This window comes from Vombatus ursinus, unplaced genomic scaffold, assembly GCF_900497805.2.
Source record: "Vombatus ursinus unplaced genomic scaffold, bare-nosed wombat genome assembly UNPS02003292.1, whole genome shotgun sequence".
Taxonomy (NCBI): Eukaryota; Metazoa; Chordata; class Mammalia; order Diprotodontia; family Vombatidae; genus Vombatus; species Vombatus ursinus.
Genome location: NW_020943070.1, coordinates 1,090,031 through 1,117,325, shown reverse-complemented (window position 1 = coordinate 1,117,325; position 27,295 = coordinate 1,090,031). Strand labels below are relative to the sequence as shown.

The 27,295-nt window shown below is 47.1% G+C and overlaps 1 protein-coding gene across 1 annotated transcript; it reads right to left on the bottom strand.

Annotated features, from left to right (window-relative positions):
• Positions 1-134: 134 nt before the first annotated feature.
• Positions 135-27,295, bottom strand: ST13 (ST13, Hsp70 interacting protein). The gene is made up of 12 exons (XM_027871602.1): positions 27,156-27,295; positions 17,927-17,984; positions 14,228-14,303; positions 14,067-14,137; positions 11,829-11,895; positions 11,038-11,122; positions 10,706-10,816; positions 7,626-7,728; positions 6,697-6,813; positions 5,651-5,699; positions 3,494-3,621; positions 135-2,332 (listed from the first exon to the last, which is right to left on the bottom strand). The coding sequence occupies exons 1-12, from the start codon at positions 27,263-27,265 to the stop codon at positions 2,204-2,206; spliced, it is 1,104 nt and encodes a 367-aa protein (XP_027727403.1). The 5' UTR covers positions 27,266-27,295; the 3' UTR covers positions 135-2,203.

The window sequence follows — 27,295 nt, the reverse complement described above, 5'->3', positions numbered from 1 at the left end:
TTTTCTTCTTCACCTTCCCAGAGACACAGCCCCTCACTATCAGTGGTCCCCCTGAGCTGGGTAAAAAATTCTGGGGCAGGATAGCCCTCACCTTTTACACCAGTCTGGATGGTCAATTGAGACAATACAAAAGCTTCCGGTTTGAAAACCACACTTTATTTGTGAAGGCGACTAGAAATATCCACTAACTTCTATTTTTAAGCAAAAACAAAAAACAAACTTTCCTTTCACATTTTTCTTTCTTGTAGGGTAATTAGTACAAGAAAAAAATGTCAGGCTTGGCTATTATGTTGCATCCCTAGACAACTGGAAAATAAGCTTTGTATCTGCAAACCAACCAGACCCAACACACTCTGAACACATGCCATTTTCCCAAGATCAAGAGGGCTTACCCAGGCTCAGCTTTTTGCACTGCTTACATGTAGGAGGTAAGGTTGAATAAACCAAGGGAAAGTCTCCCAAGGACACTGGGAGGATGAGGGGTATCATGCTGGGGGCTGTGAGAAGGGAGAGCACACCGCAGGAAAAGCCCAGGTGTTTCTGCCTGAGCAAGGGTGTTCACTGCACCAGCTCTGCTGCCCTCAACACTACGCCTGCCCAGTTACACGGGGGGGCAAAGGGTCATCAGTTAACCGATGACTTATTTCAGGGATGCTCCGTGTCCATCATACTTCTCAGCTACTCCAGGCTGTGCACAAGTAACACACAGAATGTCTTTAGATGGGAGGCCCTGCCCACACAGGCAGAGCCAGAGCTGTTTTCTGGATGGCTTACTGTTATCAGAAGTGGCAGCTGGAGAAACAGCTAGCACCTACTGAAAGGAACAGCCTTCCTACCAGAAAGCAGTGATAAGATCTGTCATAAAATATTTAAACAACCCTACAACGCAAAAAGAATCACAAATCTAATCTACTCATAAATCACGTATTTAATAATGGATCATATAGCCAAGTTCACCTACATGTTTGTATATCCACTAATCCAATCCTCATGCCCTCCTTCCCCAAAATGGAAAGATTAATGCAAATGTAATTTTCAAGGGATATTTCCCAAGTAAAAGAAAGAAAACCATGAACTTCTTCCCTCCATGTTTCAGCACAGAAAAATATGTAATGCTTGGGGTCCTTAGGGTCCCAATGAATAAAAATGAAATTTCTTGGCCAAACGAGAAGTTAAGAGCATTAGCCCATATACAGAAACAGTAAGTGTTGCATTTTACATTAAACCAAGCATTCGGCAACGTTTGCACAATTAAGTATACTTTGAATGGTGGCCTTCATAAATATTGACTGTATGAGAACTATTTTTAGCCTAATAAAATGGGGAAAAATAGACTGTGGAAAACCACTGAAAACAGAGCCCAGAGAGGGCCGGGAGTCTTGCTGTTGAGGAAAGGACACCGATTCGCATCCAAGAAGAAAGAAAAGGACCCCCTCCTTCCTTTCCCCAAACAGAAACACAGGCGTTTACAGTGACAAGATTCCAAGGTGGTGAGCCAGTCTCACAGAAGCCTCGTGGCACCGCAGGGCCTGACTGTTTAATTCCTCCCCGCGATGCCATGGGAGAGAATAGCTGGTCACACTGCCGCAGCCCTCACCGCAGGCAGGACCTGTCTCTGCCCAAGTACTCACTACATCACTGGTGGTCCCACATCTTGTTTTGCCATCAAAAGAAGCTGTTTTTTTTAAAAAGCACATCAGGATTAAAAAAAAAAAAATCAAAAAATCCCAAGAGGCACGAACACGCTTCAAATTTTACACGCTATATGAGCAGCGTTCGCCTCTGACTAGTCTGCTTTCCCCACGACTAGATGAGAAATCTTTAATGCAAATCTCTTCTTCCTCACCCTGAAATCTAACCAAGTCCAAGGGAAAGCCAAAATGATTAGTAAAGAAAATAATTTTATGCACTCTCTTTTCTTTCTCCTTTAAGTAATCTTAAAGTTTTGGAAAATGCTTCTGTGTTTCTTAAGTTTATGATTCCGAGTAGGACAACATTATCTGCTAGACTAATGGCTGGCCAATCCCTGTAAAATGCTCTGCTGCATTGGGGGCGGGGGCAGGGTGGGGGGGATTATCTTCCAAGCACCCCAGTTTTCTTCACCAGAAGGTCAGAGGTACATTTGGTTTGTGTTATTGCGAGGTCCATTAAGTGATCTGGGTTGTTTTTCCGTCAGTAAGGGCTTTATTTGTTAAAAGGGCATTTATGCTTGACCTCCAAATTTGGCTGATAATTTGCTGATGAGATTCATAACCTTTGGGTTGCTCTGATATTTGGACATGTTCGCAGGGTTCTGTGCCACATCCTGGAACGCCACCATCACCTCTGGGTCCTGCAAACAAAGTTGTAACGCCCATTAGATAGACTATCCTGGAGGAAAAAGGCCCCCAGTGAACTCATCTATTGGCCTAAATCCTGCTGCCCCTTCATCTGGACACTAGTCAGGCCACGGACAGAAATCAGCTGGACACTATGCTTTCTGGACCCTGGTTTCAGTTGTTTTCAAAATTGTCTGCTTCTCCTAAAAGGTGACAAAGAACAACTGATCCTACAGAAAATGGGCCCAGTTCATCTTTAAGTACGAGAGTTGGGCTGATCCTTCCCCTCCCTTCTCTCCTGTCAATCCATCTTGTAGCCTTTGGTTACAGTGGGAATCGAGACCTACTTCTTCTCTATCAGGTCATGCTACCAAAGTACTGTGTTAGCACTGGACAAGTACAGAAAACCTCAACATTCCTTCATGTAAGGAATGTTGCCTTCTTCTTCTATTATCCACCACTGGTAAGGGTATGTTTGTAGAACATACAAGTATCCCAAGCCCAGGCGGAGTTTAAAAGGGAAGAAGGAGCTTTATAACAAGCCTCCACGACCGCACCCAGGGACAGAGCTCTGTGCTGATGCCCTTTTCCAGGAGGGGTCTGATTTACCAGGGTCGCTCACTCCTGCCCACCCTGATCCAGTCCCTCCACACCTCAGAATGAGACAGTGTGACCAGAACTCCATGGTGGCCAACCTTCTGATGGCCACGAGTCTCCAGACTCAGCTAGGCTGAACCTGAGATGAGACACTGGGACCAGAGCCTGCCCTCTGCTGGCCTGACCCCTCTGCACCCACAGCTACTTCTTTGGCCACTAGGAGGCATTGGAGGACAGTGTTATTAACACACCACATCCACAGACCCTGGAAGCCATGCCACCCTTGCGTCTTTGGTGGGTAGGATACTAAGACATAGTCAAGATGGAAAATGGGGGAAAAAAATCTGGAGGAAAAGAAAAGCTGTTTTTGTTTCATATAGCCTTACACTATAAATCTCTCTACTACCTCCATGTACAGTGGGGGCAGGCTTCATGAGTTCCTTGAATGATCAATTAGCCACTCAACAGAAGAAGTAATTCCTAGAATGGTTTAACTGGTAATGTGAGCAAATAAAATTGCTCCTACCTACACTTCGTAAGGAAAGAATCAGCAGATGATGTGCTTTTCCAAGCCTTACCTGCATGGCTGCGAGGACTTCCGGGTCACTAAGAATCTCATTGAGCCCGGGCATTCCTGCCATCCCAGGCATGGCTCCTCCCATGCCAGGCATGCCTCCAAAGTTCCCAGGCATACCTCCAGGAAAACCTGCAAAACAAGAACAAAACCAAACAAAATCACCTAATGGTGGCCACACTTTTAAAATATGACTCCCAAAGCCTAGAACATTGCCCACTCTTCACCAAACACTCACTGATGTCACAACCGTATCCCAAGACTGCCACTAAGTGATAACTTGGGCCTACGGTCTATGGGTCTATCTCATACTCTTAATCACTGGCTTTCATCTGGAGGCCTCTGACTGTAGCCCAGGCCTGGGGCATGTAACTCCCATAGAAATGGGGCCACTAAGCCATACACAAGGATCCCTATGTGCTGCATACTAACTTATGTTCCCTATGCTACACTGTATTTTTATTTATTTGGTTAAATATTTCCCAATTACATTTTAATCTGGCTCAGACCACACTCAGGAGGGAGTGTCTTGGGTCAAGGGTGCTTAGGCTTGACCTGCTGGCCTAGACAATCAGAACAAGGACAACAGGCTTTGACTTTCCAAATAATTCTATTGATCAGAATATGCTTTGGACAAATAGATTGCCTCTGCTCAAGTTTCTACAACAGAGCATTCATCCTCCATCTTATATTTCAGCAAATTACAACTAAAGCCATCTTCGGTAGCTTCACAGTTCCTACTGACACAGATAACAGATGATCAGGGAAGCCAAGAAGCCTAGTGAGCGAGTCCCCTGATGTCCCTTGGTTCACCATCTCTGCCTCCACCAGCTGGATGGTGCTTCACAGTACGTGGCACAACCCTCACTAACGTTAGATTACTAATTCACATTTTAGTTATTCCACTATTCCATCAATACCCACTCCATCACCACCGGTACAAACTACAGAAAGCCAGGGAAACTTCACATGATCTCAATCCAAGGAGCATGAATGCTTCCTCGTGTAAGGTATGGAAGCAACCTGGACCTAGGGAAACGTCACAGGACTGGGAGGAAAGAGGCCCAAGGTCTGACCCCGGGCTTATCGCTTCCCTCCTCTAGGACTTACTGTCCTTCCTTCGTACATGACGGGGTGAAGGGGTTACATGATCTAAAGCCCTTTCTGGCTCTGGAGCCTTTGACAGGAGGTACAGAAGCTGCATCACAAAGCAATATTCAATACGCGCCACCCAATGACCTCTCCTGCCCCTAAAGCAAGTCACCAGGTAAGAGCACCGTCACTACCCCTCGCCAACCCTCCCTACTGTGTGCTAGCATTTTAAGCCACAGGGGAAGGAAAGGGCAAAGGGTGGAGGACCCAATGCTTTCATCCTCTCCCTAACTAAAAGCACTCTTCCCTTAGCCCAGTCCACCTGGGCTTCTCGTCCCTACCACGTCCCTGGAGAGCCTGTCCTCCTTGTCTCTGCCTCTTAGAATCCCTGGCCCAGGCTCAGCAAGTGCTAAGTTCATTTAAAGACTCCATTCACTTCAAGTCTGTCTGTGATCAGAAAAATGAACTTGGTTATCATTTCAGTTTTCTGGGCATCACTTCTCTCCATTCCAACTGGGTTTCATGCCTCCTCCTTCCCCATCTTGTTTTCCTGAGATGTCAGATTATACAGCTGGAACACACAGTGCCACCTATACTGTTTCTTCTCTACATCCTGTGAACTTAGCCTGTGCTCTCCAGTAATATATGCACAAGAAAATCCCACTGCAGCAACCTGAAGGTTTCTTGGGAGTTCATTAAAATGGCCTTTTACACTGACATTTCCATAATGCCTACTCATTGATCCCTGGCAGACACAATGAGAAGAATTCAGTACTAGCAGGCACAAGACTCCCGTCACTGCCATGACCGGTGTGACTCTGGACTTTCTCATCTGTCACATGACAGGGTGGGTTGATGTGGTGATCTAAGGTCCTTTATTCTAAGATTAGTTTTACAGAATTAAAGAATGTGAGAGCACGAAAGGAGACAGACAGTAGAAGTAGGAGTGAGATTTTCTGGAAGGAAATGACAGTAATAAAGATTGATGTTCTTCCAGGAGTGGCTAAAAAACAAAATCCACTCCCATAATTCAAAACACTGACATTTTTTTATTTTTAATGGGTGGTACCTGGAAAAGAGCCAAACTGGGCTCCCGAGGTTCGCCGGGCTTCTTCCTCCTTTAAAAAAGAAGAAAAAAAAAAGTCCATCACTCCAGAAGAACCATCCTGAGTCACGCTTTCTTCCTTGCGTGACTCAACGAGAAGTCAAGTGCTCAAGGAGCACTTTGGTAAGAAGCTGGCCCTGAGCTCTTCCCTTCCAAACTACCCTGCAGAGAACCATAGCGTGCTCCTTCTATGTTATGGACTTAGAGGTGCTGCAGCCTCCCCAAGGCCTGAAGCTACCCAGGCACCCAGAACAGTTCTTGACACACAGTAGGTGCTAAATAAGTGCTCATTCACTGATTTTAAAACATCTCCTAAATAGATGAATGACCTAGCAAAGATAGCAAAATTTCCAACAGGCCAACATTAAAATGCCAATACAAGAACCAGAAAAAGAAAAATGCCGGAAGCACAGCCCATCAATTAACAAGTGGCGCTGCTGCGGACTGTTCAACTGAATTTTAAATATAAGCCTGTGCAACAAATACTCGGTGAAACCGATGTGATTAGGCTTCCAGGAGACCCAAGTTTCTTAAGTTCGGTGTCAGCAGAACAATGACCCATCACGACCCCACGCTCCCTGTGACCAGGCTGTCTGTACTGGAGGTTGTGGGCTCCTCGCACACTTTGGGCTGGCTGTTTGTTTCTAAAGGATAAACACGAGATTCAGGGAGTAGCATTTAGGACTAATTGTGCAGTTATGATTCTTTCCAATGGTCAAAGGGAAGCATGAGGTAAATGAGGGGAAAAATACCTTCTGGGACGCAAACTCTCACCTCAGTAGTTGGTCAGTTTGGAAGCTTCCTGCCGAATTAAATTATAATCCTATACTACTACTACTCATAACAGTGGCCAGCAATCTCCCTGGATCCGGTACAAACAAGCTGCCCCAGTCGGGCACAGGCTGATTAGGCTTCCTAACCGCCCACTCACTACAGAGGGGCCCACACTGGTCACTAAGCCCCCAACCACGTGACAAGGCCTGATCTTACGTCTTTGGCTCAGACTTTACCCTTTGGGCTCGCTCATGCTCCTCCCGGGCCTTCTTCACCCTTTCTAGCCTCTCTTTGATCTCTCGCTCCTCACGTTTTCTTTCGTATTTTCGCCGATGCTCGGCAATCTTCTGGGCCTGGTAGAATGAATAGAAAGGGTAATACATTTTTCTCTAAAGTATGAAGAAAAAACAAGCGGATAGAGCACCGGCCCTGGATTCAGGAAGTCCTAATCTGGCCTCAGACACTTCACACTGACTAGCTGTGTGACCCTGGGCAAGTCACTTCACCCCATTGCCTCACCAGGAAAAGAAAAGCAAAACAAAACAAAACATTTGGACAACTATCACTAAGAAACCTAATTCCTGGCCCCTAGTCAAGTGTAAGACTGGTCCTGACCAAATACCCTAAAAAATCTGGGACAGCCAATCAAACAATGATTTTATTTGTTGGCAACCTATTTACTACAACAAGGCCAATAATGAAGGATTGATAAGAGGCCCAACTGCAATAATGCACAAGCTATCTACGAGAAGCAGGAAGAAACAGTAGGCATGAGCTCAAGGCCAACTTGGAAAGTCACAAGAGGCAGAGCACCCCCTTTTGGTCACAATGACACCTTTACACACTGGACACCCACAGCAGCAAAGTCTTCTTGGCCCTCAGTTTACCCCGAAGGCACTCTCTATCAGGGAGTCATACACATCCCAGTCTTCCTAAAGCAAATATCCTGAACCTAATCTGGTTTTGAGGCACATACCAACATGGCACCAGGGATCATTTAAGTGTGGTGTTCCACCTGCCCCTGGGCCGGCTATCGAGGTTGGGTCGGCATATCACCCAACTCTTGGATCATTTCTGCTTTTTTCTACCCTTGCCACACAAATGTACGCACCTCCTTCACCCCCACTCTCCAAGGATATCAGGGCTATTTCCCAGCTATACTTACCCTTGGCTGGACTTCCTTCAGCATAGCACTGGCATCTTCATCATAGTCCAGTTTGCAAGCCATGGCAAGATCATGGGCTGACTCCTCCCAGTGGCCAAGGAGTCTACATTGGATTTAACAATTAATTGAGAAATTCTCCCATTTTCTCTCTGCATTCTCCGTCCCCATCCCCCAAACAGTGGGCCACAGCACCTGCTTTTCAGTCCAAAGCAAACCAAAAGAGGATAACTCTGAAGGTCTGAATGAGCCGGGTAAGAATCAAAAGCACGGCTGGCTTGTGGTACTGAGTGCTCTTGACTTGATTCTCACTTTGCCCCTCACACTAACTACACTGTTGGACTATAAGGTCAGACATAACTGAAAAAAAAAAAAACAAAAAAAACAAACTGGTGTGTACAGTGAGTGGCTACTGTTTGAAGGAAAAACTAAACAGCCTTCCCTAACTGGAAGAGCCCTGAAAGCTCCACCCAGCTGCAGATCATCTAGAAGAGGGGGGATCAGGGTTATGACAAAACATGAGATGACTGGGAAATATTAAGCCCTCAGGGACCCAACAACGAAAATGATTATTTTTCAGTTGTTTTTCTTAAAAATGTAATTGGTCTCAGGGTCAGGTCTTTGTCCAGAGCTCTTTCATTCAAGCTTGTCATTATCAGACCCCTAATTAACATTAATGAGTAGGGCCTACGGAACTGGAAGAGGGGCTGGCTAAGGCACAGAGACGGAAACATTCCAGCTGATAAGAAACAGAAACTTGCTGCCTTAGGTCTACAAAGTGGACGGGGTTGGGGTTAAGACACTCAGGGGTACCCAATATGATTCATAACTCATTTCTGGCACAGCTCAATAAAAACAGTGTGACTACAAAGCCACGTGCACTAACACATATACACTGACTGGAGTTTTTTAAATGAGGTTATGAACTAGCACAAAGGTGGCTCAGACTAGGCCTGGGGTCAGAAAACTCATCTTCACAAGTTCAAATCTGGCCTCAGACATTTACTAGCTGGGTGACCCTGGGCAAGTCCCTTCACCCTGCTTGCCTCGGTTTCTTCACCTATAAAACGAGCTGGAGGAGGACACGGCAAACCACCCCAGTATCTCTGCCAAGAAAACTCCCGAAGGGGCCATGAAAAGTCAGACACGACCGAACAACAGACACCAGAAGCAAACCATGCAGCACGGGGCGTTGCCGCCCTGCCTCCCCCACATCCCACTAGTCGCTAAGTCCTGATGATTCTCTCTTCACAACACACTCCCCAGCCTTCCCTTTCTCTCCATTCACACAAGCATCCCTCCTCACTGCTTGCCTCAACTATCCAAACCACCTCTCAGGGGTGCTCCTTTCTTTCCACAGGGCAGCCCAACTGACGTGCCTCAAGTCTGGGTCTCCCTTTCACTCCCTTATCCAAGAGCTTCCCTGCCTCCCAATGGAGCCTCTGGGACCAAGCCCAAACTCCTCTGCTGGGCATTCCAAGACTTCCACACTCTATTCTCCATGCCTGCCCCGCACCCACAGCTCTGCTCATCTGGCTTCTTCTGTTTTCACTGATGGAGAGAAAGGAAGGGAAAAGAGTTTAAGACTGACCTTGAGGGGAAAATACAACCTCTATCCTATTGATCAACAGGGTCTAAATCACACTGGGATCACTCTTTCTGAGAGCACATCAGTCTTCAATGCACCCATCATTTCATTCAGTGCCTTCCTTTTGACTGACACCACCAGGGATACAAACTACACAGTTCTCTTTCAAGTCTTTTTTTTTTTTTTTTTTTAAACTTTTTAGGCAATTGGGGTTAAGTGACTTGCCCAGGGTCACACAGCTAGTTAAGTGTCAAGTGTTTGGTCTGAGGCCGGATTTGAACTCAGGTCCTCGTGACTGCAGGGCCGGTGCTCTATCCACTGTGCCACCTAGCTGCCCCCACAGTTCTCTTTCCCCCATCTCAGCCTACTGAAATTCTAACCCACCTCCAGACGGCTCCCTCTTTCTCTGACCATCTAATACTCCCACTCCTAAAGCCCCAAGTAAAGTGATCTCTGCCTTCTCTATGCTACCAGCCCACTCTGACAGCAACAGTTTACACGGCACCATCCTAAGCACTTTACAAGTATTATCCTCACTGGATCCTGACAACAACCCTGAGAGGGACATGCTGTAATTACCCCGATTTTGCAGATGAGGAAACTGAGGTAGGCAGCAGTTCAGTGACTTGCCTGGGACCACCCAGCTATTAAGTGTCTGAGGTCAGTGTCCCTGACTCCAGGCATCTTGGTGCCCATCTGATGCCCGGAGTATTTCAGTCAATACAACAAACATTTCATCAGAGCTTTGAAAACCCACTCCCTTGCTCTCCGCTCTGCAGACACTGCCCTGCCTTCCTCACTGACTCGGGGCTTGAAGGATGATTCCACTTTCCTCTTGGTCTCCCCCAGGTGCTCCTGCTCTCCAAGGGGATTTGGCTGGACTGGGTGGTCAGCCAAGGTCTTTTTGGAAACTAAGCCACCTCTGCTTTCTTGCCTCCTTTTCTTGGTTCATATTCCTTAGTTGGTCAAGGAGGACGACCTTTTCAATTCCCATCTGCCTTCTCAACATAACAGATCAAACCTAAGAAAATATATTTTCCATGTGCACACAAGTTATTACACTAAAAATGAACGTCAGTGTTTTTCCAGAGGAGTCAAGTCCTGGAGGGAGAAAGCTCTCACCACGGGGATCAGGCCCCGCCTCGAATATAAAGAGACCAACCTCAGACTCAACGCTGGGGGCCGAGTTCTTCACCATCAAGGCAAAACCCTTCGATGTACCACACTGCAGGTGCAGAAAGTGTAGTGGAAACAATACTGTAGGGTCTGGGCTACATGGACATGACCAGTTTACTGAAAAAACCTCTAGCATCAATCTCCTTGAGGGGCGTAAGATAAATGGCTGAACTCCAGAAGGAAGCCCCTGGGTGGGCTCTGGCTGTGCTGAGGGCCGAGGTCCCCCGCCCCACACCCCTGGTCCCCACCGGGGTCTGGCCCACTAAGCAATGGGGCCGACTGTGGCCAGACCACTCCCGGCCCAGACGTCCTCTCTCACCTGTGGGCCTTCCCTCGCCATTTGTAGGGCTGGGCTGAGTCTGGGTTTATTTCAATCGCTCTGTCGCAATCTCTAATAGCAGCATTGGGTTTTTGCAGTTTTATAAAGATACTAAAAAGAGAGATGTGGCATTAAAAAGCATTGTTTTCAGATAAAACTTACAGATATTTTCAGAAACAATTTCACAAAAGCTTGACACAATAGTCTCTATGACAAGGGGAAAACCTAATGATGTGGAACCTCCTCCTCCCAATCCAATGACCCACAAACTAGACGGGGGGGGGGGGGGGTTCCTGGCGGCACATGCTACTTTACCTCCTCGGGCTCCTCACCTGGCTCTCTTAGCATATAAAATGGCCAAACGGGGATTCAGTTTGATGGCCTCTGTGAGTAACTGAATGGCAGTCTGAAGATCACCTAAAGTAATGTTCAAGGGGAAAAGCAAAAAACAAATATCAAACCACTTTAGTATTTTTGTGATGTTCATTTATTCAATATTTTCCAAATAGCACTTAGAATAGTCATCTACATTCTTCTCATGCCCAGCCAAGGACCAGCGTCAGATCAGTGTGCAAAATGGCTCTTTAGACAAGGACACTTGTCTGCTTCAGGGTCTCCTGACCAGCAAATGCCCGGGAAGGAAATGAACTGTTAAATCTGAAACCCCCACAGGGCCAACCCTAGTTATTTTCTCAATATGGTGTTGTTCTCTCTAGTCAAAAAAGCTGCTGGAGACTCGTCAGATGTCCCATTAAGGGAATCTAGGAAAAGACCAGGACACTACAATCACCCATGGCTGACCGAGGGCAAAGCAACAGGAGTTAAGACAGAAGAGAGCATTGCTGCCTGAGAGGAGTGGCCTCAACCACCAAGGATGCGTGGAAGTCCTTGCCCAGAAGCGTCATCCCCACCTTCAAGGCTAAGAAACTGTCCAAACAGTATTTTCTCCCTCTGGTGGCTCGTGGGGCTCATTCACCCAACTCACTGCCAGATCTCTCCCAAAGGTACTGGGAGGGAAAAAGACCAAATGCTTTTCCTTCGATGTACCTGCCTATGTTTAGGGTTGTCACCTCCTGACTTTCATGGTCAGTCAGGGGGGATCAGAGAAACCCCTACTACTCACCACTATTGAGGGCGTCAATGGCCGCCGCTTTCTTTTCATTAGCCTGATCCATCATCTCATCTGTTATCTAGAGAAAGATTAAGAGAAGAGTATCAATGATATCTGGAGGAGGGAAGGGGTGAGAGGAGCACAGAGGGAAGCCTGTAGGCAAGGGAGGCAGTGCTCAAAGCAGCTGCTGCCGCCGCCGCCACCACCCCCCCCAAAGCTGGCGCTGCCCTTTCACAGACAGGATCCCTCTCTGCTCCGCTCTTCCTTCTAGCTGACCTCTACGTCCAGAAAAAGACTTCCAGCCGCGACCTGCCCCAACCTCACAGGACAATGCTGTCAGAACCGTAATGATGCTTCTCCCAGCCCCAATACTCTAACTTCCTTATGAGCCCCCCTAAACAACAGGCACATGCTGATTTAACCATACGATCTGGCTTGAACCACATCACAGGCCCCCAGACTCAACACAGCCACTGCCCCTAGCTAGCCGCTGCTTCCCAGATCCATGTACTGAACCACAATCACATCACCCATTTTAGCCCAAGACAGGACCACAACACCTAACTTGCCATCCTGACCAGATAGGACCTCAATCGCTGGCCAATCAGAAAGTAGCAAGACCAGAACATTTGACCACTGAACCATAGAAAGGACCCCTCCCCATAACCTGATCCCTTAACAAACCCCTCCTGCTGCCTTTTTAATACCCGTAATTTCTGTTGTGTAATCAGAATCATTACACTATGAATTTGCCTGTGTCGTCTTACTAAGTTGCTGGCTCCTCTTGGAACTTAGCTCACTTCTGAGGGGTATCAATCCTCGATAAATGCCTGTACTTGGATTAGAGGAGGTCTGACTCTGAATTTTTCAAGATGACCCCCCACAAACACACCATGAAACTGGAAACAATACTGCTTCAAGTTTTTAATGACTAAGTGAGAAAAGTCTTTCTACAAAGGGAGAGAAGTTAGCCAACTGCCTAAACTGTAGTTAAATAACACACACTCCCCTCGTCGTTTCTGCCCCTGAAAAAAGTCATGAAGTGAAGGCTCTCCCCCTGCAAGGGTAGATTTATGGCAGCAGCGAGTGAAGTTTGGCATCATTTGCGCAAGATCAGCCTTCTGCTTGGTGCTTTATTTTCCTCACCAGAAATTTTTTTTCTCTAAATATGCTCTTTAGTTTTCAAGTCTTTCTCCTTAAGACATTAAAAAGAACAAAATCTATGAAAATTACCTTCTACAACAGCCTTTTTTCCTCTTAATAGATTTCAGGGGATGTTCTTCTGTTATTAGTATATTTAATTCATCTTATGCCATAAAAAATTGGCTCATCATTCATATGCCCTCTATGGACAGGCGTGCCAGCCTCTGACTTCCAGGACCACATCACCCAGCATCTGCTGGATATTCCAACTAGGTGTCCCAGAAACATGTACAAAACACAGCATTTTCCTCTAACCTCTTGTTTTGTAGAAGTACAGCACCCCATCTACCAGGCATTCATTCGGAACCATGGCATGATACTGTACCCTAACCCAGCCAAAAACTTACCCAATTTTCTTCCTCCACAACATCCCGGGAATCTGCCCCCCTCTCCACTCCCACAGCCACCACCTTAGCCCAGGCTCAGTGGCATCATCTCTCACCTGGAGACTGCAATGATCCCCTAACTGGTTTCCCCTTCTTTACATCTCTCCCGACTCTAGTCCACCCAACACAGCTGGGAAAATGATTTCCTTCAAGGAACTGACATGGCCATGTCGCTCCAAGGGCTCCCAATCATCTCCACCAAAAAATTACAAATTCCTCCATTTGACTGTCAAGAGTCCTTCCAGCAGGACCCCCACATCCCTTCCCAGCCTGATTCTACATTACTCCACTCCTCCCACTACAGTCGGGCCAAACTGTCCTCTCTGCTTGTCACACAGGTTACTCTACCTTCACCTCCACGACTCTGTACTGGGTGTCAAAGGCCTGGCTGCACTTGCCACTCCCTCCACCTTAAAGAAGCCAGATGCTCCACAGGGAGCCTTTCCTGACCCTTATCTCTCACCACGTACTTCTTCTGAGGACACTCCTGAGGACCACGTGTTCTCTCCTCTGACAGTGCACAGCACCGAGCACACAGCAGGCACTTAATGCCTGTGCTACCTCCCGGAACCAGAGAAAAGATGGGACAGTGGCCCTAGCACCCACAAAACTGTGGACAGGACGTGCGGGCTCCGAGCTGTGGCATCTGCTCTGAACTCACCTCGGCAGTTTCATCTCCCATTTCCTGAGGGGAATCTGTATCTGCTTCAATCACTCCTTCGTTATCGATCTCTGCAGGGGGCAAAGAAAACACTCATCTCTCAGCGACCTGGAGGCTTTAAGGAGGGCCCCCCACACCTCGCCTGACCGTGCCTTCCTCACCTACGTCACTTTCCTCGCTCTCAAGCTCTTCTAGCTTGGGGGAGTCCTCAGGTTTCTTACTTTCAGTCTTTTCCTCCTGGCAAAAGAAGGGCCAACACAGTCAGACTCCACTCAGTACTGTCAGAACTCGCGGGCTCTTCAGCCGACTTGCCAGGAGCACAGAGGGCAGGAAACACCCCATGTGTGAAGAATAAGCACAGAGAAATGAGTGCACCCCTGCCTTTGGAGACCTTCCTTCCTGAATTCCAAAAGGCTCTACTAGCCCAGGATTCGCCGCTCAGTTCCATCATCCACATGCCATGCAGCCACCACGTACGTCTCATCGAATGAGCTCCTTGTGGAGTGCTCCGCATAGGCCCTGCGCACACACAGCAGCCAGTTCATAAATGCTTCTTTTCTCTCTCTCATGAATGTCAAAAGCCCTCATAAAAGATTTTTTTTCTCATCTTAAAAAGCTGACAGAACTTTTAAGTAGATACAATGCGCTGGCTACTTTAGGAACTTAAGGGGAGGAGAGATAAAGAGATCCATAAAAAACCCAAAGGGTAGGATAGAAGGAAGCTGAGCTCCTGTCCACAATTCCTCCAAACCAAGCTAAAAAATGCACCAGAATGAATCCTAATGGAGAAATCCAAAAAGAAAGTCCCTGTGAGTCCTTTGTCTGGCCCAGGTTGGCAAAGGGAAACAGATGGAAAGGCTTGAAGACGTTGGTACGCGTCAGGCAGGAGTGCCTGGACACAGGAAGAGGTGGTGCATCAACACAAAAGGAGATCCTAGATCCAGCCTCAGGCACTCTCAGGCCTATGCCAGGCCACTGCAGCAGGGGCAGGCGCCAACTGGCATCTCCGCTGCCCACTACCCAGTCCCAAGGCAGAGTGAGAAGGGCAGTGGCGCTGCTGGGTAGGGAGGCCCTGGGCAGTTTACTGAAGCTGCCGCCACCACTGCCAACAGCAGCATCAGAGCAGGCGGGGTCTCGCTTCCAGCCTCTAGCCCAGGCTGCAGGGGAATAACCAGAGTGAGAATTCCCAGACCAAAGGGGAGCCTACAGTTCTGCTGCTCTGAACCCCCAGGGTTTCCCTGCCGGCTGACGGGGGCCAAGTCCAACAGCATCCATTCTGCAGAGGGATCAGACTCTGCCCTGGTCAGACCACTCTGGGAGCGCTGAGAACTTAGACGTCCCCAGCCTGAGCTGTCCCTGAGACCCTGAAACAACCTGACATTCAATACCCCAAGAAAGCAGCAACAGGACCAGGCCAGACTTTCCCTCCAGAAGTGGGCAGAGCCCTTCAAATCTCTAGTCAGGAAGGAGGCTGGCAGGACAGACAGCAAATAAGACTCCCCCCCATAATGGGCTTTTATAACAGTTCAGGGAAGCTCAAGACACAAGCCCAGAAAGAGAGAATGACTCCACAATGTCTATTAGCAAAGCCTCAGAGAAAAACACAGCCCGGGCTCAAACTCAACCAGAATTCCTGGAAGAGATGAAGGAAGAGTTTTTATAACTGGAATGAGAGCACTTGAGGAAGAATATGGAAAAGAAATGAGAGCTGTGAAAGAAAGAATCGGAAAGGGAATTAACAGACAGCTTGGCACAAGAGGTAGAAGACGTGGCCCAAGCAACATACTCCCTGAAAATGAGAATGGACCAAATACGGACCAAATAGAAGCCAGTGACTCCATGAGGCAACAAGAAAAAGAAAAACAAAGTTAAAAGACTAAAAAAAAAAGTAAAATACCTCACAGTAAAAACAAGCAACCTAGAAAACAGATTAAGGAGAAAAATTTAAGAATCATTGGACTATCTGAACACTATGACCAAAAAAAGTCTAGATATTCTAATTAAAGAAATCTTAAAAGAAAACTGCTCAGAAGACTTATGTGAACTGATGCAAAGTGCAACGAGCAGAACCAGACCAACATACATAGTAACAGCAATACTGTAGTGACAATCAACCATGGAAGACTCAGCTACTCTGATCAAGACAATGATCCATGATAAAAAATGCTATCCATCTCCAGGGAGAGAACTGATGAACTCTTGAGTGTAGACTGAAACAGATTTTTTGTTTGGTTGGTTTTTTGCAACATGGCTAACACGGAATTGTTTTGCATGGCTTTACATGTATAACTGATATATTGCTTGTCTTATCAATGGGTGGGAAAGGAGCAGGGAAAGAATTTTGAACTCAGAATTTTAAAAAATGAATTAAAGAAAACTGCCCAGACCTCTTAAAACCAAAGGACAAAGTAAAAAAAAAAAAAGAATCTGCTAGTCACCTCCTCAAAGAAACCTCAAAATGAAAACTTCCAGGAATATTATTGCCAAAATCCAGGGCTTCAAAGATAAATTAACGCAAGCAGCTAGAAAGAAAGAAATCAAGTATGGAGGACCATAGTCAAGATTACACTCGATTTAGCAACCACCACTATAAAGGAGCAGAGAACCTGGAATATGATAGTCCAAAAAGCAAAAGAAATGGGCATACAGCTAAGAATAATTGACCTGACAAAACTCAGTATAACGTTACAGGGGAAAAGCTAGACCTTTTAATAAAACAGAAGACTTCCAAACATTCATGACAAAAAGACCAGAGCTGCAGAGAAACTTTAAGATTTAAATACAGGACTGAAGAAAACATGAAAAGGTAAACACAAATGAATTTAAAAGATAAAGGACTACACAAGGATAAACAGCTTCCATTCAAACATGGAGAGAGGATACAGGGTCCCTGTGAACCCCGTCCTCATCAGGGATCATAGAAGAAGCCCAATGAGTCATGGTCTAGGAGTGACTCTGTTATGTCTTGATGATCTTAAGAAAAGAATGGGGCAGTTAGATGGCGCAGTGGATAGAGCACCAGCCCTGAAATCAGGAGGACCCGAGTTCAAATCTGGCCTCAGACCAAACACTTGACACTTACTAGCTGTGTGACCCTGGGCAAGTCACTTAACCCCAACTGCCCCCCCCCCCAAAAGGGAGAGGAAACGCAGGAGGAAAGTAGGTTAGGAAAAACTATCTCACGTAGCAAGGGTACACAAGTGACAGCTATACAAAGAGGGAATGGGGTGGCAAGACCTGACACTTGAACCTCATTCTCATCTGAACTGGTCAAAAGAACACACACACACACACACACACACACACACACACACACACACCTCAAAAGGGAAACAGGAAAGAAATAGGAGAGGGGAAATTAAAGGAGGGTAGATTGAAGGAGAGTGAAGGGGGCTAAGCAAAACAAACTCTAAGGATGTACAAAAATACTTATATAACTTTTTGAGGCAGTGATCTGAGGGGGTGTCCATAAATTGGAGAATGGCTAAACAAGTTATGGTCTGTAAGTATGATGGAATAATAACTACCGGGCTGAACTCTTATCAGCATAATGACCAACCAGAATTCCAGATGACTAACAACGAAATAGCCTACCCACCCCTGATGGAGAGAAGTAAAGAACTGAGAATGTGAAATGAGACAAATAACTTTAGGATGTGGCCAATGTTTGTTTTGACTGATGATACATGTGTACAGTGAGTTCTGCTTTTCTTGTGTTCTCAATTTTTTTGGGCGGAAGGGGGGGGGAGAAGGCAGATCTGAATACATTTTTAAAAAATGAAAATAAATCAACATCAGAAAAAAGAAAGCCAAAGTTAGCTGTACCCACAATGATCAAATTATAATTAATCTCTACTTACCTTGATTTTTTCTTCTGATTTCGCTTTATGTGGAGCAGGTGGGATTTTACCACCCATACTGGAGAAAGAAAGGAAAAAAAATTCGAATTTTAACAAAAACACTCATTAAATATCTTAACACACATAGTTGTACTATGCCATTATAGCTGACGACAAACAGCTACACACCAGGAAAGAAGTGGATGCCTAGCAGGAATCACAGCCAGATGGGACAGCACAGAAAGTCACGTGGCGAATGTTTGTACACTTGAAAAGCAAGCCGTGCAAAAAGATGCCAAGTTCCACGAACAATCATCATGTTCTATTCTACTATGCATATGGCAGTATTCATTTTACTTGGCATTCTGTTAATGCCATAAAAAACCTTTTATAATTATCGGGCGGGTTACCCTGGCAGAAATCCACACAGTAAAACCTAAACTGAATGGAACATGTGGGAGCTACACATATTGAGCTTCTTCCTGATCAGCCTCGGTGAAGCGAAAAGCTACTACCATCTCCCTGACACTTTTGAGTCGTACGCTGACATATTCAAAGCACACTCGTAACTCTTGGCACAGCGGCTCCATGACCCAGCTCAAAAACTCACACAGCTACTGAGTGTCCAGGCAGATGAGCCCTCCTGACTCCAGGCCCCGTGCTCTGGGCACTATGGCGCCACCGAGCTGCCCCAAGGTCACTTTTACAAGTTCCCCAAATCTCTTCCCCCTCCCCTGACCTCTGCAGGATTTGATGATTAACCATTTCATTCCTTCTTCATCCTATTTCTTTCTGCATAACCACATTCGTGACTCTTCCCACCACTCCAACAAGAAGTGGGACATACTAGAAAGACTGCTGAATTTGGAGCCCACAGGCTCAGGGTACAGTTAAGGGATCACTATTATGAAAGGAGGGGAGGCCAGCTACCCTTTATCCTGGCCAACCCCTTTAATTTACAGATGAGCCAAGAACACGTGGAGCTAAGTAGTGCATGTCAAACCTGAATCCAGGTCCTTGCAGTGTGGCCCTGGGCTGCTGAGTCTCCTACTTCATCTATAAAATGGGAAGAAATGCATCCCATTGTCTATACCTTATATGATTTTATGAAGATCAAAGAAAATAAAATGCTTTGTACACCTTAAACATTACATAAAAGGCCAGGTTTTCTGTGACTAGCATCCATTCAAACTCCTCCTGATGACAGCACACGTGGTATCTTGCGTGGTCGAAATTCATGCCAACACAGCCGGACCTCCAGTGACCATGAAGTCTCTTCCCTTCACGAAGCCCTCCCTGGTTTGTGACCAACCCAGCCACCAGCAGCAGAAGGGACTGAGCCCTTCTGGCAGGTCTCACTCTCTTAGAACTCTCTGGATGTTTCCTGGGCAAGGGCATCTAATTAGGATTAGTCATTTATCTGTTTCTTATTAAACTAAGCCCTAGGAGAGAAAGGCCCGTTTCCATTCCCAGCTCAGCTGTAAAGGGAAAAGGGTTTTGTCAACCTAAAGGAATTACAACAGAAGGTATCTGCATTTCACCCATGAATGCCCAGCACCAAACGCAGGGCCTTACTTAAGCCAAGCGGGCACTTAGTTCACTGACATTAGGCCTCAAAAAAAGTAGAGAAAAGGCAGTCCGTGGCTGGCATGGCACCTTCCTTCTCTGCAGAGGTCACACTGTGGGCCCAGGTGCACTGCAGGGACTGTCAGGAGCCATTCTTAGGGGTCTACCTTTGCTTACCCCACCACCGCCACATACTCCTTTCTTTGTAACAAAGGATGGCACTCTGGAAAGGGGAGAGAGGGATGCATGAAAATGAAGGTAACATTAAAAACAAAAAATACTAATAAAAACTCAAAAAAATCTTTGTTGAATTGTCGCATCCAGGAATCATCACTCAGGGATGACGGCAGGTCAGGGTGGAAGACAGAGACCAGTATATTGAGTGGGCAGAATGTCAGTCATCATTCACGTAACGATCAGATAATTCATCTGAATGCAGAATTGCACCTGTGATCTGACCCCAGCAATGGATAGTGGCCTGATCACTTCTGCCTGCACAGACCCTCCAGGGGAGGACCATTCTTTATTTTGTCACCATTAGCACCTAACACCAGGCCACGCACACAGCTGGCACTTTCTAAATGTTTGTGAAACTGACAAAAACAAAGTGGAGGCTATGTTGGCCAGCCATCTCAGGTGATTCTGCCTTAAAGACACCAAGTACCATCTCCTTCTGGTCCTGGCTCAGCAAACCATGCTCAAAGCCAACACCGCAGGTGAGAGAGAGACCCACAATGGCCACCACCTTTCCCTGGGGCTCTGAGAGACAGACAGATCCAGAAATTAGAGGTGTCCTATCCAACAACAGCTTTCATTCAAGCAACTCAATGCAGGCAGTCAGGCAATAAACACTTATTAAGTGCCTAGGCTAAGCCCTGGGGATACAGCAAAGGGTAAGAGGTCCTGCCCTCAAGAAGCTCCCAGTCTAAGGCGGAAGACAACATGCAAAAGCTGTGTCGGATAAAATGGAGCTAACCAGCAGAGAAGGCACTGGAATGAAGGGAGATCAGGAAGGCTTCCTTCCAGTAGATGGGGCAATAGGTGAGAACTGTCCCAGCTAAGCAGTAGAACTGGGCAGTGAGAGGGGGTGTGGGTGGTGGACGAGTGGAGACAATGTTTTGAAGAAGGTTGAAGTTTAAGGGAAGAGACCTCGAGGTGTCTGCAAGTCAAGGTAAGGTCTCTCAAGGGTGCTGGAAACCCGAGCGTGTTCTGTGTATGAGCAACAGGAAAAATGTCCATGGAAAAGAGTATGCTGAATGGGACAGATTCCCAGAGGAGACAGGAAGGCACAAGGGGAAGGGGCCTGCTCCTCGCAGCTGGAAGACGTGGACAAAGATGGCAAGCCCTGGAAGGGCCGAAGGAGAACAGGCCCTATGCCCTGCAGGCTCTGTGATCTGGCCCGCACTCAAGAGAGCAGCAAAGCAACCAGGTGGAAAGAAGAGTGAAGCTCAGAACAAAGCAGCAAAGCAGAGTGAGACGGGCCAGCCTGACCGGCTGTTGTTTGCCGTGGTTTTTTTTAAAGCTTCCAGGTGACTGTGCTTGCTCACCTGCATCACCTCCCCTGCTGCTACTCTGCTTCCTCTCCGGGCTCCCCAACCACCGAAGCCCCTTCGCCCTGGGCCTCGTACCCTTCCTCAGACTGGCTGGTTCCTCTCGATGATGCCGTGAGTCCTCCATGGGGACCCCCCTTTCAGCTCCCTTTGGGAGGCCAGGGTCTGTCTTTCTTTCTGCTAGTATTTGTATTTCCAGTGATTAAGGCCTTCATTGGAAATCAGCCCTAATCACTGAATGGGTGTTGCCTCGGCCAGAAGGAGACCTATTGAAGACTTCAGCTAGAAAAGGCCAAGGTCTCCTCTATTTTAACACTGATCCAGTGAGGCCTCCCTCACTTAAATCAATTCACTTGCAAGTCATGTTACTGCCCCGTAAGTGCTTGTGACTGATGATAAACAACAGCATTCAAGGAGAGGAGGCTGTGGGACAGACAGTACCAGAGAAAAGTGATACCCACTCACTTAAGACCCCCCCCACCCCCAAATCTCATTCCAGGGGGCCAGGCTAACATCAGCATTTTGTACTGCCAACTATTATTAGGTTTTATGTCATTCTCTCTCAGAGAAAATAATTTCCCACAGGGCACAGCTGCCGAAGTGACTTCCTCCAGTGCAGATCTAACCAGGTCACATCTCTACTCAGACTCCCTCCTTTTAAAGGATCCACAGGTCCAGGTCCCTGGTATTCTGTTCACCCCAGCTTACTGGCCAATCCCATCCAGATCCTCCTTAGAACCCTCCTCTGGTCACCCAAACCACTTGGCCACTCCTAGATTCTTCCCACAGTCTTCCCATATATAAGAGCCATCTCGTCTCTCTATTAAGGTGCTCAGATTCTTAAAATCTAGCCAATAGCTCAGTAATGTTCAGATTCCTTAAGAGTCTGGTCAATATGGCAGATGTTCTAATAAACCCTGTCTTTGACTGAAAGGAGATTTGGGTCAAATTCATTTGGGCAGGACCTGCGTATTGTGATTTTGGGGTCCCAGCTCCCCTAAGCCTCAACAGTACCATGGAGCATTTAAAGTTTTATCTTTAGTCTTTTCAACTCTTAGGGGTTCCACGTAAACTCTTCCTAGAGGCAACAACGGTGTAATTGAGGGAGGGGGAGAGATCCAGTGCTACCCTTGGAGCTAGAAGGACCTGGCTGTATGTGACTAAGGAAGTCTCTCTAAACTGTAGCGAAGGTGCGGTCCTGCATTAAGAGAGGGCGTTTGTTTCCTTTATTAACAAAATCAAAGATCTAGTCCCTATGTTCAAGAGATGAGGTTATCCAGTGCACAGAAAGTTTTTGTTAAAAAAAAAAAAAAAAAAAAGGAATTGGTTTCCCTGCAGTAACCGAGGCCTCCTCCCCCTCACTGGGGGGCTCACTGACAAACTGCTGTCAGCATTACACAAACACCTTCCCCAAATGTTGTGTCACAGCCATCTTCACACTTCATAAGGCCCTGCTGGTGCCAACACCAAGTCAACGACTGCCGTGCCCAGGTCTCAGGATCTTTCCCTGTTTACCTCCTCTCTTCCCACCTCTACCGTTACTGCTGCCAAGGGCACCCCTGTCCTTCCAGGCTCCCCACCCAGCAGTCATCCTTACACTCACTACATACATACAATCCATGGGCAAATCTAGTAATTCTTACCAAGTCCCATCTCTTATATTCACACACGCACTGGCCACCCAAAGCCTCCTCTTAGCTCAGGCCTTCACGGCTCAATTACGGCAACGGCCTGCCTACCTCCACGTCATCTGCCAAAGGCATTTTCTAAAGTTTAAGTAGGACCCCATAAACTTCCCATTCAAACAAACGAGTGGCTTCCTATGACTTGGGATCAAAGTCTTTTTTTTTTTTCTTGCCACTTAAAGACCTTCACAAGAGGTCAAGTGGCAGCCTTTCAAGGCCTCTTAGGTGCTTCCCCTGTGCACTCTCCTCCAGCCTCCTGCCTGTCACTAGACCGAACACTCCACCTCCCAACTGCATGCCTCTGCCCAGCCTGTGTTCCCCACCTGGCTTCCTGTCAGACTCGGCTCAAATTCCACCTTATTCCAAGGCTGGTCTCCACCCCCCAGTGCCTTTTCTTTCAGCTTACCTCTCATTTACTCTATCTCTTGTATACGTGTATGTATGTACATTATTATTTCCATATAAGCTCCCCATTAGAGTCTGAGTTTGGTGAGAAGGGACTGGGTTTTTGCCTTTCTTTTTATCCTCAACCTAGTGCCTGGCACCTAGTTGATGCTTAACAAATGCTTGTTGATTAATTACTAGAAATTAAGCAAGAACCCACAGGTACGGCTTGGAGAGGCAACCAAAGGACCTGAAAGAGCAAGTTTCACCAAACACTCAAAAGCAACCAGAACATTTCACAGAACATTTGTGGTCACGTGTTACAGTACTAACAACAGGTGTCTGCAAAATGGTCACCACGACAACCAACGCAGCTTATGTAAAGATGAAGAAGTAGAACAATTCTAACACTTCAGGACCTCAATGCACAAAGGCAGGAAAAGGTGAGGATCAGGAGAAGTACACAGCAACAGCTGATTTAAGGAGAAAGAAATGAGAGCTAGCCAAAGCTATACAATCTGCAGAGTTTGTACAGAAGAAGCATCACACTTCGCTATCTTCAAAACTTTGTTACAAAAAGAATGGTGCCCAGCAAGATCCCAAAAACAAAACTGACATTGGAACGGGTGAGAAGACAATTAAGAGGGAGTTATCCCTGATGTCTCTGGAAAGCTGAATCATCCGGCGACTCACCAGAACTAAAATCAGACTTTACAATAAATATAATTATGAGGGAAAAAATAAGGCTTACAGTTAAGAAGAAATATTTCACCAGGCAACTGAAAATCAAGTATGGTCAGTGGACAATAGAAATGACAGCAAACTTACTGTTTCATCCAGAAATTAAAGTAATGTAAACCAGCTGCTACAACTAGCCCAGAAGAGAGCAGAAAGCCCTTAGGTACTTTCATGTATCGTGGGGGAAAGGTCTTCAGCCAGCAATGACGTGACTGGCCAAAAGAGAAGATGGATGTGGGCATCACTAGATTCAAAATAAACTCCTTCATAAAATCTTACGAAGAATGAGAGATGATCACGAGCTCAGAGGAGTCTACTGGCCAGAATTTGCTATGCCTCTAACCCTGTAAAACCCATTCCAGTGTCTCTAGATCTGGGACAGACACCAGAGATGGACAATGAAGATTGGTCTGGTTCATTCTCAGCAAGTTGTCAAGTCCTCTTACTTATTCCAAGTTTCCCATAACTGCAGAAGCCCTAGCTGTCCCTGTTGATTAACTTTTAAAGATGGGCTTTAGTTTTGGTACTAACTACTATCATTGTTTACTATCCCTTTGACTTGGAGCTATGTAGAGAGCTGAAGTGTTCATTTAACATACAGGTTTTTGAGAATCTGCAATGCAAGGGATATGGATGGGTGTAAACAACACAAATCTTGTCAAATGGGGGAATGATGGGATGAAATAGTGGAAAGAATGAACGCCAAGATCTGGGGTCAGAACCTGGCCTCAACGCTGGCTATCGCTGCTCCCTTTCTGATCATATTCGACACTCTGGGCCTTATACTTTATACTTTGCCTCCCTTGGGCCTAATTTTCCTTTTCTATAAAATATATTCATCAAACATTTACTGTGTGACAGGATTTGTGCTGAGCATGGGAGATAAAGAGATGAGGAGGGGCAGCTAGGTGGCAAAGTGAATAGAACACTGGCGCCGGAGTCAGGAGGACCTGAGTTCAAACCTGGCCTCAGACACATAACACTTACTAGCTGTGTGACTCTGGGCAAGTCACTTAACCCCAACTGCCTCACGAAAAAAAAAAAAAAAAGGAATCATTAGAGCAGTGTTGCTGCACAGAAGCTGGACATGTGGACGTGGACTGCCTCTGCAGAACTAAAGATAAACAAACCCCACAGAGAAAAGGTGTAAGCAACTACCATCTACCCATCCAGAACTCCACCGGATGTCAGCAGAAATCAAGAAAGGCTTCTAGCACCTTGGGTAAGCTTCCTTTGTCTGACTTCAGGAAGGACTGGTAAGGACTGAGGGTTCTGTGGGTTGAGCAGGGATGGGTGAGTTGCCATCTATATCTCTGAAGAGAATTCCAGAAATGAAGGGATCACAAATCCATTTAAGTATTTGAATGATCAGGGGGGTAAAAAGTTTCTTGAAACTGTGAACGCTAAAAACTTCAGAATCCATAGAAACTCTGGTGGGCTAACAGCTAAATACAAATGGTAGTCTGCTTCTCTGTTCCTTAATATGTGGAGAAATTGTAGAGTAGGGTATTTCTAAAGAATGAAAATAGAAAAATCTTTCTTAGAATGTTTCGAGAACATGCTCAGAATCTCAGATGAGCTGGGTTATAGACAAAAGCCTCCTTGTGAAAATATCACACAGACTAATTTTAGCACAAAAAACCTGTAGATTTGGGGAGTCAATGGAAAGTGATAGCACTGTTTTAAAAAGCATCAACAAAAAAAGTGGCTTAAAATTTTTTACTCTAAAGATGCTACAGCTTGTGCTGAGAGTCAAATGTTGATTTAGAATCGATGCCTTACATCTTTTCAGTAAGTAACTTCTTTTTACTGGTCTTAGAGTTCACCTACCTCTTTTTTTTTGGCTAGGCAATGGGGTTAAGTGACCTGCCCAGGGTCACACAGCTAATAAGTGTTACGTGTCTGAGGCTGATTTTCAACTCAGGTCCTCCTGATTTCAGGGTGCCACCTAGCTGCCCCTCACCTGCCTCTTTAAAAATATCAAGTTTTGCAATCTCTGTGTAGACAGTCCCTGTGCCTTTCTTCCTTTGCAGGTAGAATCAGAGCATCTGCCAAGTGGATTAAAAGACTCTTCCTGAACCTTTCTAGGAAAGACATTTTAAATCCAAGGTATAAAGAAAACAGTCAGAAATCGGAGTGGAGAGCTAACAGGAGCAAGCAGTCAACAGACGAGACTATCACCAGGCACATGAAAAATGCTCCCAATCAGTAGTAAGAGAAAGCTCAGCCGGGACAGGCCCTAGACGGGCTCCCCCATCTTCGCTACCAAAGCTGATCTACAGAAATCTCTGAAGAGAGATGACAGCTAAAGCCGTGGGAGCTGACGGGACCACCAAAGCCCAGGCACAGACCCTTGCCTGGTTTGTAGGCACTGGCCAGGAGAGAAGCAAGACCAGGAGAACCCATATACCGATTTGCAATAACAAATGCAAACGCCACCCAAAGGCCATCGACTCAGCTTAACTGCAACGACCAGTCCTGGTCCTGTAAAATATCACTTCTCATCGTCAAAGGGCTTAACATCAGAAACTGCTATGATTTTATACTGGCAAATGGAGGTGCAGAAGAGACCCTGGGGGGGCTCCTGGACATCAGGGGAGTCCAAATCAAACTCACCGCCAGGCAGATCGGGGACTGGACCTGTCACCACTTGGGTGACCTTGGTCAAAACCCCTCACTTTCACTGTTGCCCCCCTCGAAAAAATGAGAAGGCTGGCCTCGACGGTGCCCTCCAATAGCCATTCCCAAGAAAGCCATTCTAGCCCCACCTCGGACTGCACGGGCGGGTCTGCAGGGCCCCTGCCCCGCCCACTTCCCGCACGGACACGCCCCCTCTCCCCTCCAACCCAAATGCAGCGGGGCAGCCGACCCCACCCCCTGGGGGGCAAGTAAGCCCCGGGAGAGAACTGGTAGTGCCCGGAAATAACCGGACCAGAGCATGAGGCCCCCTCTGGGAGGGGAAAAAGTGGGCGCCCCTCCCCCCTGCGCAGCACGGGCACGCGCGCTCCTCCCCTAGAGTACCCAGGGCCTCCTCCCTCCTCTAAGTCCGGGCACGCGCACCCCTCCCCCCAGTGTACTCTGGACATTTCCGCGACGCGCGCCCCTCCCCTCACTCAATCGCGCACGCGCGCCCCTCCCCCTCGTGTACTCGGGACCTTTCCCCGCCGCACAGCGCGGGCACGCGCGCCCCTCCCCCGAGGAGGCATCCTTCCAGGCCCGCACAGAGGGGCTGTTCGCCCCCCGGCCCCTCGTGCCCCGCACGCACCTCGGCCCCCGCCTCCCCCTCCGTTCCTCAACGGTCCCCATCCCGCCCCGCTCGGGCCTCACCTCTCCACCCAGTCCCGGAGGAACCGCAGCTCGTCCGTGTGCAGAAGGCCCGGGTCCTGCTGGCAGAGCCTGATGAAGGCCTGCAGCTCGCTGAGCTTGCGGCTGTCCATGTTGAGGCGGGGCAGGGGCAGGGGCAGCGG